We start from the raw sequence: 14,208 nt of genomic DNA, 5'->3' as shown, positions 1-14,208 counted from the left end.
GATAAGACGGTGATACAGAAAATGATTGGACTGATTCAGATAGCCCAAAATTTATTGGTCGATGAACATATTTCATATTAATGTCAACTGACTGAAAAAATGCGTACGTTCATTTCTCCTCACATGGTGGTGAACTATAAAACCTATTCTTTTTTGAAAGATCTTGAATGAGAACTTGTATAGGAGGATAATAATGGAGGGATGTTTAAGCGCATGAAGAACTAATACTTATCACAATAGAAAGAACAAATCGGAGTAGTTTATGCGCAGTATAAAGACGTCATTGAAATTATTTAGCTAGTAGATCCTGCTTCTATTGGTTGGGAGTGAGAAAAGTCTTTTAATGATGCAAAAATATCGATCTTGATAGGTCAGAGGTATACTTCTTGATAGAGATCGCTGTGAAACCTAAATATGCATGTTTCTTGATAGGTTAAAACGTAACACAGAATTTTAGTATACTTCTTGATAGATTAAAACGTACACGACTTTTTTAATAAAAATTTCTCATAAATTATAATTATGAAAATTTTTTTTTTATCAAAGCAAACTTTATTTATTTATATTTCCTACTTTACATTTTTATTATAAATTTATAATAAGCAGGTACTTTGTTAAATCGAGGGTACTTAGTTTTGAAATTAGTACTAAAGTAAAGAAGCTATATCGGATATGATTTTATTATGAAAAGTAAAAAGTATCAATTCGTAGAATTATCAAAATAAGGTTGTGTATTTGAATGATAAGAATAAGGATAAGCATTTTCATTTGTGCTGCTAGTATGAACATATAGAAGGGTTATTAATCAAAACTGGGCATGCAAAAGTATGAGATGAGGAAGGGTATGTAGCAGAATTGTAATCTAAATGAGGGAGCGCATTTTGTTGATAAGTTGAAGGAAAATATGAATTAAAAATTGAAGGAAAATGTGAAGTTGGAAGAAATATGTATTATGTGTATTAGAGAAATGAGTTGTTGAGTTATAAATTGAAGGATAATGTGTGGTTGAATATGTAGGAGGATTAGTAAAAGGAATCATTGAAAAGTTAGAAATATTCAAATCCAGTTCATTTGAGGCGTTTACTTTCTGCTATTAAATAATAAAACTTTGTTTATTACATTAAACCAAATTAAAATTAATTAACAAATAAGCAAATGATATTTACACTTTTGTTACCACGTTTGGCTTTACGAATCTGATCAGTTTTTCGTTTTTGAATAGATGGCGTATTCAAATTTAATGCTGTATTATTTTCTCGAAGTATTTTACTTGGTTTGCGGGGTTTTGCAGCAGATTTTGGAGGAGCTCCTGGTAAAGAATTCAAATTTATTTGTTGCAATTCACTTGGACGAAAAGGATCAATTATAACTTTATATTCTTGATCAATTATATTATAAAAAATCACATTTCCTATAAAGTAATGATAAAGAAATATGTAATTATTAAAATAATGATTTTTAAACACTAAAACATTTGCATACCCTTTTCATTATATTCTTTAACAATTTCTAAAAAAGCCACTTCAGTACTAAATGTTGTAATTCTTAAGTTCTGGTGGTAAAATTCTCTGATTGTTTTTAAAATATGCTATTAGTTTTTCTTTCGTATCTTTTATTATATCATCACCATAACCCTGAAGTGATGTTGCATAAATTCTTGCAGTATGGCAATGCTTGCACACATCACGAAATGATCCATTCCAGATAAAATCAAAACAATTAAGACATTCTCCAGTTAAAATATTTGTAATATAATAACCATGATGCTCTCGAACATTATGATTATTAATTAATTGCTTAAATAATGGATCTAATTTTTCCATAATAATATTCTCAGAATTTAGTGGTTGATGATCATATGGTGAATACACTACATCGTTATTTGAACCTTTCTTTACATAATAGTGATTATCATGATCGGATATCTCTACCATGCCTAATAAAAAGTACAATCTACTAAAATTTAGTCTTCTAAGCATGTCTTGTGTCATTTTTGCAGTAAGATCTCACTATTAGTTTTTAAATAAATAAAAAATAAAAGTATAACCAACCTGTTCTATAGATTGTGCATTGAAAGTTGTAATTAGCCCTGCTTCATAAATTACTCTACCAGTGTTTTGTTCCATGATATTTTCGCGCATTAAGGTTACTCCATATAAGCGTTCAACAAATGTTAATACTGATTGTTTACCAGAGTAGTATGTAGCTTCAATAGTCTGATTAATTCTCTTTGTATAATTGTTTGTGGTTCGTTATTAACTGGTAATCTGCCAGCATTAATAAATTGCATACACCATTCCTCACACATCCAATTATTTCTAACATCATTTTTAATTTTTTTCTTTTTTTTCATTATTCATCTCTAAGCTATCAATAAATGCATTAAACAAATTTGTCATAGACATTGCATTTTCCTTTGAACAACATGAGTGTCAACATCTTCCTATTAATTTAAATCCAAGTGCAATAGGATAACTATAACAAAATAATATTTACATTATTAAAATCATTAATTAAATTAATTAAATTAAATAAATTAATCATACCATAAAGATTGATTAATGTTCCAATTTTTAAGATTTTCACCAAAATTCTGCATTATATGGAACTAACAAAGTATAGTTCCAGACAATAAACCATCAACATCCAATTTAGATGGTTTATGTTTATCAATCATAGCAATGGAGCTCCATGAACTTATATTGAACAAGGTGTAATTCTTTTAAAGCCAGTATTATCTGGCAAATCTTCATAATACCAAGCATGATTACAATTAACTTGATTACATGGTATATTATTTTTTAATGATGAAATTGCCAACCTAATTGTATAATTATTTTTTTTATTATTCATAAAAAAATTGATATTCAATAACGGATCAATTTTCTAACAAGCTATAGTAAAAATGATTCGATAAACCAGATCACGTGATCATTAACCAATAAAATTTAAGTAACGTAATGCGGTAAATCTTAATTTTGGCCAGAATTATAAAAATCTTAATTCCGTCCAAAGTTATATATTACTTATATAAAATATAATGTATATTAATTTTATTAGCATGAATTCTTTAAAAAAATTCAATATAATAGATTTCCAATATATCAAAAATTTTTCGCTATACTGGATATTCCGATAAACCAAATATTTTTAGTGAAACTGATAAATCCAGTTTATCAAATTTTACTGTATAATTATTTAAAAAAAAAGTAAAAAAGTTCCTATTTAAAATAAGTTCAAAATTAATCAATAGTTACAAATATATATATTATTTTTTAACAAAAAAAAAATTTTAAAAAAATAACTAATTTATTCCACCTTTAAAATTCTTTTTTACATATTTATTTTTTTAATTTTATGTGTTTTATGTAATAAAATTGTATGTATCTGTATAATGAAATTTTACATGTCTGTGTAATAAAATTTTATGTATTTATATAATGAAACTGTACATGTCTGTATAATAAAATTTTACGTGTTTATGTAATAAAATTTTACATGTTTGTGTAATGAAATTTTACATGTCTGTGTAGCAAATGTATCATTCTTATACGATCAGATGCTATGTTCTTATATAACATGATATATGTTATATAATATAGGTCATATACATTTGCATTTATGTAATAAACTTATACTAAAAATAGTATAATAAATTTTACATATTTGTGTAATGAAATTTTATGTGTCTATGTAATAAACTTATGCTAAAAATAATATAATAAATTTTACATGTTTATGTAATGAAATTTTACGTATCTGTACAATAAACTTTATGTTAAAAATAGTATATACTAATAAATTTTACAAAATCATATTATCATAAATTTTACCTTATAATTACAAATTACATTTTAAAATCCTATTTAATTTTACCATATACTTAATAATTACATAAAAAAAACTTATCATAAAATTACATTTGCTTTTTTAATTTATAAAGAATTTTACCTTATAAATTCAACCAGTTTTTTTGATTTTTCTATGTAATTTTTACCTTAGGCTTTGTGGGTGACCTCTATTGGAAGTAAGCGTCTATTGAATTTAAGGAATTTATTAAGCAAAAATTGCTTGCAAATTCTGGAATAATAAAAAAAAACTATCAGCATAAAAACTGCAACATGATAGTTAAATATTCTTATTTATACCTTTCAATCACAAAAGTAAAGTAAAAAGATTAATTAACACATTATATACAAAAAAATAACCTTATTATTTAAATATTAAGATGTTTATTAGCAGATCGAATACAAAAGGCAATTCCAATGGTAAAAAAATCAATGGATACCTTTATAAAGAAATACATATATGAGATTCGATAACCCAAGTTAAGAAGTTTGATAAGGTTACATTATACATAAGCAAAAAATTACTGGAGTAATTTTTTTTTTAAAAAAAAAAAAAAAACTTTTTAATTAATTATTTATTAGTAAATTTATTTTACTTTACTTTTATTTTTCCTTTATTTTTCTTTCTAATTTAATTTTGGTTTATAGTATAGTATTTTGGTTTAATTATTTTGGTTTACTTTTATTATTTAATTTTATTTTTAATTTATTTGTGATATAATAGTTAATGTTTGATCGGACTGGCCAGGTGCTGGAAGTATCATTTACAGAATAGTTGTGATTATTATATAGTCCAAATATATTCTAATAAAATGATACATAATTCAACATTTAAAAAAAAAAAAAAATATTAAGATATTTATTATGATGATCATAAACATCCTGATGTTGCTGAATATTAAAAATTCTAATCTATAATTATAAAAAGTATATGGCAAAATATAAAGGTAAAACTATAGAACAAATATCACTAATACTTGAATCTGATAATAAAGAGATAATCCTTAATAATGAAAAATGGAATGTATAGACAAAATCAGAAGAATTACCATTATGCAAAAAAGAAAATGAATGTTTAATAATGGTTAGTAAATTTTTGTTAAAGGAATGTAGATGATTTAAATTAAATATACAATAGCATTAAGAAAATCCTTTTATACCTAGTAGTAAAGAAGTATTCTGATAAAGGTACTTTACAGAAACTTAATATTTTTAATTAATATAGAATTGATATTATTAAATTTATCTTAACTGTATTATTTTGATATTATTTTGATATTATTTCAATATTAATTTAATATTAATGTGATATCAAAATAAAGTATTATTATTTTGATATTATATTGATATTAAATTAATATTAAAATGATATCAAAATGATAATTAAAATGACATCAAAATGACATCTTATTTCAATGTCATTTCTATTATCATTTTGATATCATTTTGATACTATTTCGATATTATTTTAATATTAAAATAATAATATTTTATTTTGATATCGCATTGATATTAAATTGATATTGAATCAATATCAAAATGATATTAATGTAAAGTAGAGTCTGATCATTCATTCAATCTGTTATTTTATCTAATTACGTGATATTAATCATGGGTATGCAGATTATTTTCTTTTTAAGTGATACTATTCTACAAAAAATATTTTTTCTAAAAATTAATCTCACCAATTTTGGAAATTCATGTAATATTAGACCTAAAAAGAAAATGATCTGCATAAATCATGTGATTTGACCAGATGACCGGATTTACATTTTTCATTAGAGTCTACTTCTATGCATACATATATCTCCAACTAGGCAAAAATCATGAAGAATATTGGACAAGTGAATACCTAATTAATAAAACCCTTTTTTCCAATCCCAATTGTATTGCATTATTTGCATTTAATAATAGCTCAAATCATGCAGCATTTAAACCTAATGCTCTTGTAGTACAGTCAACTCTCTTTATAGTCACACATTTGGGACAGTCCATATTTGGTGATTATAAAGAGATGTGACTATATAAAAAATTTCTTATATTTGTATATCATAATTCTGGCCAAAAATTAACATAATTTTAGTCAGAATTATACTTAAAAATTTATTGTATCGTAACTTCGCCAATATTAATCGTAGAGAGATGATCTTACCGCCATTCGATTCGTCTTGATGAGACAATTTTAATGGTATAATATACGTCGAAATCCAATCACTAGATTAATTTCCGAAATTAAAAAAATATTAATGGTTTTTGTGTAATAACTCTGCCAAAATTGATCCTAGAAAGACGATCTTACTACCATTCGATTCGTCTTGATGAGACGAATCTAATGGTATAAAATACATCGAAATCCAATCACTAGATCAATTTCCGAAATTAAAAAATATTAAATGGTTTTTAAGTAATAACTCTGTCAATATTGATCACAGAGAGATGAGCTTACCACCATTCGATTCGTCCCGATGAGGCGATTCCAACGAGCTATAAATCGTCTTTTTACAATCACTAGGTACCGAGAAATCTAGTAAAATGTTAAATGGCGCAGTAAACGTAAATCAAGAAATATTATAATGCCGATGTTTAACATTTTGTTGAATAACTCGTCAGCCAGTGATCAGAAAAGGATAAAACTTACCTAAAATGGTGGTATGGAAGGGTACTAGATGGTTGATGTTACCTGTCGAAAGTCCTCCATGAAAGTAGATGCTCTCTAAAAGTCGTTAAATAAATTGAGTATCAGTATCATGCAATGGGTATAGGATGAGTAGGCGGCGTGTACCTAGCTTCAGATCAGCCTAAAATGGCCCGATGGGGGATGTCTTCTATAGTGGTGCTGTTACCTGAGGAATTAAGTACTCGGTATAATGGTTGCCCATTGAAGATGATAGGACACGAGCCCGAGATTAGTCCGTAAGAGGCAATGGGTGGTCTGGCCGTAAACACTTGCAAAGAAAAGGATAAAACTAGGGTTGGTCACCCTATCTCGGTGGTTAGTCACTGAGACCCTCATTAAGCCTGAGTATGGTGAGGTTGCAGGTTCGATTCCTATGACCACGGAAATAAAAAGAATTTTACTGCAGTACGTTCTACAACAAGTACAACCAATAGCGCGTCGGTACATGATTAGTGTAGTTGGACTGCATCATGGTGAATTAGTGTGTACGGTTAGGCCGCACATTTCAACTAAGGGTCATGGTGTCCTTCTAACGTTCCCTATGAGGCCATTGGCATGTGCGCAGCTCTGTCCTCGAGGTCACTACTATACCGCGGAGGGACTTCCCGTCCGAAGGTCCTCCCCTACGATACCGCTTGGGGTCAGTAATGGCTAGATGGTCGTCCTAGATGGTAAAGCTGAGGGTGCAATGTCTTAGTGGTAGTTAGACCTTCTGTTAGGTCTTAGGCCAACCAAGGTGTTCGTGCGCAGAACAGGTAGCGTGGCTATGGGGTTCGATTCCCTACTCCTTGGGTCCTGGTTGGTGATCCTCCAGTGGTTGATACCCACCATAAGGGGTGATCCTGGACAGATGCCTGCTACTTCCTGTCCGAGTGGTCACTACAAAAGTATACCACTTGGGGTAAACAACTGTACTATCGGTGCTAGGTAATCGCGGGCTGTAGTGGCCTTTGAGTGAGACTTAGTACCTAAAATGGTGGTATGGAAGAGTACTAGATGGTTGATGTTACCTGTCAAAAGTCCTCCATGAAAGTAGATGCTCTCTAAAGGTCGTTAAATAAATTGAGTATCAGTATCATGCAATGGGTATAGGATGAGTAGGCGGCGTGTACCTCAGCGATCAGCCTAAATGGCCCGATGGGGGATGTCTTCTATAGTGGTGCTGTTACCTGAGGAATTAAGTACTCGGTTTAATGGTTGCCCATTGAAGATGATAGGACACAGACCTGAGATTAGTCTCATAAGAGGCAATGGGTGGTCTGGCCGTAAACACTTGCAAAGGAAAAGGATAAAACTACCACCATTCGATTCGTCTCAGTGAGACGATTCTAACAAGCTATGATACATCTTTGTACGATTATTAGATGCCAAGTTATTTAATATATTCTTTATTTAACTGTGATTATAAACGGTTCTTTTTAATATAAGATTTTTGAGGATAGGTATAGTGACTATAGATAGATTGTGACTATATAGGATAGATTTTAATAATAAAGTGTTTTGAACATTCAACTAGTGTAACTATATAGTAGAATGTGACTATAACGGGAGTGACTATAGAGGGAGTTAACTGTAAATAAAATAAACTTAAAGTTAAAACCTAATGGCAAGCAAATAAAAATGAGAGATACAGTTTTTGGATTAAACAATCAGCACCAATCGATGGTAAATGAAAATAGAGAGCTTAAGGTAATGAAACAAGTTTTAATTGAATAAGGCTTATGAAGAAATTGTCTAAATGCTGATTGTTAGTTGTGTAAAGATAAAATGGATATATTGGGTTAAATAAATTTGAATAAAATTAAAAAATACACATGCAATTTTTTGTTACTGAAGTCACATATAAATAGTATCATGTCATGTGAAAATCTACATTTAAAATTTTGGACTTTATAGTTTATAGATGACGCAATAAAAGAAGACAAATACTGCTTAATAAAATATTTTTCTTTTAAGATTTAAAAGGTATTTTAAATAAATATTAAAGGAATTTTGTGGATTATACTATTTATTTACATATGTTAAATTTCTTAGTGCTGTTGTAAATTGTTGGGATATAACACTTTTAATTAACTTATTCTCCTCTTGAGTTGTGAGTTGGTTCTTTAATTTTTTCTTGAATATTTTTTATATTAATTATTTACTTGATGTATTTGAAAATAGTGTAATAAAGAAAATATATTTAGTAAAATATAATGCATCAATTAAACATACTAATTACAAGTAAAATTATGTATTACTATCTTTATGAATATAAAATCCAAATTCAATACTATCATTTATAACATTTTTTGCCATATCTAAAAAAATACCTCCAAGATCTTCTGCAATAAGCCTAATTACAGTTTTAGATACCAAAACTTGGACTAAATACTGTAATGAGAATTGTGAGACACAAAGATTTTTGGTTAATATTTTAGGTTAAATAAACATTTTAATTAAATTCTTTGAGATAACTTCTAAACCTTTAGGCCTATAATATTCAGGCTAAAAATTGCAAATAAAATTTATTAAAATTAAATTAATAATCTTAAACAAAAAATGCCAATTTTAGACTTACTTGAAAAGATTCAAAATAATTGATTTGATATAATGGATGATCCACTTTTGATTTACCTATTTCTTGAATTCTTTTAACTGCATCTATACAAAATTTACTATAACATTGACTTTTTATAATTTTCAGCAAATCTGATTTCAATTCTGTAATTCAATTAAATATATAGCTTTGCAAAATCTATATATAATGGATATCCTTTTTCAATTCCACAGGAAATGATTGTTTCTTCACCTTTATAAACTAGACAAAACTCATATTGTTCAACTATTGTATGAGTCGATTCTGTTATATAACTCAGAAAATTAAGTTAATCATTTTATTAAAGGGAATTTTATTTAAAATATTGTAATACTTACTTTTTTCCATTAAGATATCATTTAAATACTCTGAAACTTTTGATGGTAATAGATTTGGTAAAGTTTCACCACAATAAGAACATTTAATATTTTTGTCTTGATCATTTTCTTAATTTAATGATTTTTAAATAATGATATACAAACCATTAATATAAAGGATCAGATGTATGAACATTTAAATATATACTTACTTAAATTTAATTTATTAGAAAGAAAATCAGATTTATTAAAATGTGAAACTTGAAAAGAAAGTAAAGTACAATGTTGTGAAAGTGTTATGAGATTTTGAATTTTATATAATGGTTGTATATTTTGCATTATGTAAATTAGTTTACAATTATCAAAACTAAGGTTTTTTGACATATTATAATTAGCATTTTCATCAGCTTTTTTCTTTTTTTTATTATTAGATTTGTTAGTTAATTCTCCTGCACTTTTAATTCTCTTATTAGATAGATGACCCTTTTTACGAATTACTAAAGGATTTTTTACTGTTGGTATAATATTTAAAGTGTTGGATTGTACTTTGGATTGTACTTTATTTGGATTTTCAACTTCAGAAGTAAATGCTTTATTGAAAGAAACATATAAAGTTTTAGATATTATAGGATTTTGTATTATAAATCGTTATATTTTTTGTAATAATTGTATAAGCATATATTGATGATTCTGATCTTGATCATTATTAGATTGATTGTTAAATAATTGTTGTAAAGTTGAAAAACAGATATAAGTATTAATAAGATTTTTTTCACTTAGATTTTTTTTTTATCGTTCATAAAAAAAATTAGTTGAAAGCTCTTTCAAATTTAATTGCACTGCAGTACGAAAAATATGTTGGCATATAAAACCTGAAAATTGAGTATATCCACAAGAATATGTAAAACAATTAGAATTAGAATTGTATTTTACAATTCTTTTATTTATTTTTTTTTTAAATCTTTTAACTTGAAAAAATTAATTCAGCATTATTTTCTTGACTGTATAAATATAAATAAATTTATCATTATAAAATATAATTACAATAATTGTATATTTAAAAAAATAAATATACAGTATAATACCTTGAAATATTTTCACAGTTATATATGAAAGATTGCATTAGTTGTTCTTGTATTCTTTTAAGTAAATAAGTAGTTAATATTAATACAGTTTGACATTTAAATAGACTTGTAGTTAAATATAAAATATTAAAATTATCTTGTTGATATACATAAAATTCAGTTTTTTTTATTTGCATGTCTAATGCTGATTGAAATGCAGTAATAAATGTCATTAAAGATGTACTTGCATCTAAGTAACCTTTCATTATATTATTCATAAACTTTCACGTTGTGTGGTAGTAGTCATATTAGCTATAAATATATTACAATTAAAGTAAGCTGCCCACTTTTTTTTTGTTTTTTCCATTTGTGATAAATAAGTTGATGCATGAATAAGATGTTTTAATCATATCCCATTGAGAAAGAAATTTTGAAATATCTATTTTTCTAAGATATTTATAAAGGTTATTTATAAATGATGTCCATTTATTATCAAGTTTTGCAAATAAATTTTTCATAACATTTTTCATTAAATGCTATTGATTAAGGTTTCTTGCCGAAACCTAAGGGTTTAGGCAAGATGGCGTTTCGCCAAAAAGTGAAATTCTGCCAAAACTATATTAAAATTATATTAAAAAACTGGCGAAACTTTGAAAAAAGGTGAAACTGCCAAAACTTATTATAAATGCTGAAACTGCCAAAACTTATTATAAATGCTGAAACTGCCGAAACTCTGCTGAAACTATAATAAATCTATAGTAAAATTTTGACGAAACTAATCATAGAATTTTGAAGAGGTTTAGACAAGCAACCTTACTATTGATATAAGCGATGCTTTGTATTTAATAGTCACAAAACTTTTGTGTAAGCATTAGGCATTAGCCATTGCACAATCATCATCAATAAAAATAATTAACAGTGCATGCTGATTAACCATTTCAAGAAATTTGGTAAATACCCAAATAAAATTATCTTCTGTTTTATCAATTATCAACATACCAGCAAAACATATATTATGTCCATAGTATTTACTCCTGTAAAAATACCAAATGGTTTTGAAAGCAATTTGTTTTAGATGTATTGTCAAATATCACTATATTATTAAACCTACTATAATTAATACATTGTTCAGAAAACATCCAAATTACACACTCTAATCTTTGTGTATTATTATATATTAATATTTATGTAATAAAAAATTTGTCATTATTATATTTAAATTGCTCTAATATTTTAATAAACTCTTCAGCATCAAATTCTTTCTTTTCTGAACCAGTACCTTCTAACTGATAAATAAAATTATAAATATCATTATATACCCATGTAACACAATCATCAAACTTTTTTTTTAAAATTGCATATATAGTTAAAACATCTACACTAGCATGACGTAATAATGCAATTTGTTGCTTAACATCATTAGAAATACTTTGTTCATTTGATATAAAAAATTGATGGTATTCCGTATTCATCAACCATTTGATGATTATGAGTAAGATTCATGTTAATAATATACTATAAACTATTGGAACTATTCAAAGAAGTACAAATATAAAAAGAACAGTTACAACGTTGAGATTTTCAATTTCGTTTTTTGATATTTGAGTTATCATTATTTAAAATATATTCCTTTGGCTCAGAATAACCAGCTCTAAAGCATAATAATATTCTTTTTTAAAGTTGTTTTGTTATATTTTCTTGTTCTTTATTTTTGGTAGTATTTATATATTCAACTTTTCCAAGTCTAATAACAAAACTAAGATTACATGTATAACTTTTAATTTTATTAACAAACTCATTATGATTTTTAAAATTATCGCAAACTTGAGGTTGATAAGTTTGGGAAGAGGTCAAGTCTTTAATCATACTGTGGCTCTTATATTTTATATGATATATGGAAAAACTTTTAGGAAAAACTTTATTCTGAAAAAAATACTGCAAAAGACTTTTGTACTGTATGTAAACTTTTATGTGTAATTTTTATTATAAAAATAACCAATAACTTTATTACAATTACTTACTGTATATGGAGGTCGTCTAAAGCGGGGTAAATCATATGATTCAGTGTAATTTTAATTAGATTATTATCTGCTTTGCAAGTTTACTTAAGGAAAAAAAGTGGATTTTGAATATTGTTTTTGACTTTACATATGAATGAACGAAACTTTGCCGATCATATCTAAAAATGGATAACAAAATTGAAAAAGTCAAATAAATCAAAAACAGCATTCAAAACCCTACTCTGCGCTCTAAGTAAACTTGCAGAGCAGGCAAAAATGCATTTAAAATGTGTGTTTAAAATTGTTGAATATATGGTAAAAAGTTTTATTTTATGAAAACAATTTTTTTCAAAGTCATGTGATTTGCTCCCACCTCTGTATATGGCTTTTCCAAATTAGGTTATAGGTCTAGGATAATAAACCTGGTCCAGAATAATTGACCCGAACCCTTTAAGTTTCTTCCTATTATTAACATTATATAAAATTGTGTCACATGAAAAAAAATAAAATCACGTGATATATTTAATTATCACGTCAAATTTCTTATTTACAATGGCCTTTTTTATTTTATGACTATGTCTCCATATTTTTAACGACAGGTGGTATATTGCACTAAATACGGGGGAAACAATCTCTATAATGTACATAGTTAGCATTTTATTCTACGTGGTTTAGTTTACTTATTTAAACTTAAATTTATTTCCAAATTTGAATTGTTCTTCATTCAATAAATAAAATTAAATAATAAATAAATAAACAACCGATCTTTTTATTATTATGTATTAATTTTATTAATCAGGATAGTTGCAATTGCCAAATTCTGACGCAGAATTTTTTTTTAACATGAATAGATTTTTGATTTCGCCAAGTTTCCAGGTTTCGGTAGTTTAAAAATTTTGGTGAAACCTTTCACAAAAGTTTTTTAGATTTTGGCGAAACATTAGATAGGAAACCTTATTTTTAATCACAGGATAAGATAACAATTATTACGATATATTGACGCCATGGGTTTGGGCTGATAGGGTAAAACTTATGAAACTAAGATATTTTTGTAGACCAAACTAAAGATTCGAAAGTTTTACCGAAAATACTGATTTAATACCAGTTTCAAATTGATTTTTTGAGGTTCAAATAGAACTATATTAATATATTCACATTGTTTGTTGTGCAACGCGATTTTGAGTGGGCAAACCGCAAAACTGCGGTAGATCAAGCAACAAAGTAACAGTCCAGTTAACCGCAGTTCAATAAAACCGCAGTCGCAGACGTAATCACATATATAAAAACTGACAAAATAGTCCTTAATAGATATTTTATATTATTAAAAATACCAAATTATTCTGACTTGAAACAATAAAAAAATTATTATAAAGTGGAATCTATCAAAAATGATAAAGAAACAAAAATTCATGAAATAAAAATTATATACCAAATTATATACCATCAACATTAAATACTCTTCCTACAGAAATCTTTATTAAAATTTGTGAAATAATATCACCAGAATCATTATACGTACTTTCATTAGTTTGTCGAAAATTTAGAAATATTTTATGGTCATTCACTTCAGAATATACACAAGAAATATGAAGAAAAATCTCGTTTATTATATTATCCAAAAATAACATTAACAACCACCAAAATTCATTAATGAACAAAGATATATTTGGTTAAGAGTATTATCAAAAAACTTGTGAATATTGTAGAGAATATGAAAGATCATA

The 14,208-nt window shown here is 26.5% G+C and overlaps 2 protein-coding genes across 2 annotated transcripts; both read right to left on the bottom strand.

Moving 5' to 3' along the window:
- Positions 1-862: 862 nt before the first annotated feature.
- On the bottom strand, positions 863-1,991 carry OCT59_011270 (uncharacterized protein; the record flags this gene model as incomplete). The annotated part of the gene is made up of 3 exons (XM_066136391.1): positions 863-1,090; positions 1,167-1,411; positions 1,628-1,991. The coding sequence occupies 3 exons, from the start codon at positions 1,989-1,991 to the stop codon at positions 863-865; spliced, it is 837 nt and encodes a 278-aa protein (XP_066001015.1).
- A 6,763-nt stretch (positions 1,992-8,754) lies between these two features.
- OCT59_011269 (uncharacterized protein) lies at positions 8,755-10,750 on the bottom strand (the record flags this gene model as incomplete). Its single annotated transcript, XM_066136390.1, has 8 exons — positions 8,755-8,891; positions 8,991-9,012; positions 9,086-9,228; positions 9,317-9,367; positions 9,442-9,549; positions 9,633-10,010; positions 10,390-10,421; positions 10,506-10,750. The coding sequence occupies 8 exons, from the start codon at positions 10,748-10,750 to the stop codon at positions 8,755-8,757; spliced, it is 1,116 nt and encodes a 371-aa protein (XP_066001014.1).
- Positions 10,751-14,208: the final 3,458 nt, after the last annotated feature.

The sequence above is a fragment of the Rhizophagus irregularis genome, chromosome 19, assembly GCF_026210795.1.
Source record: "Rhizophagus irregularis chromosome 19, complete sequence".
Classification (NCBI taxonomy): Eukaryota; Fungi; Glomeromycota; class Glomeromycetes; order Glomerales; family Glomeraceae; genus Rhizophagus; species Rhizophagus irregularis.
The sequence above is the reverse complement of the archived record's forward strand: the minus strand, read 5'-3'. Positions and strand labels throughout refer to the sequence as shown.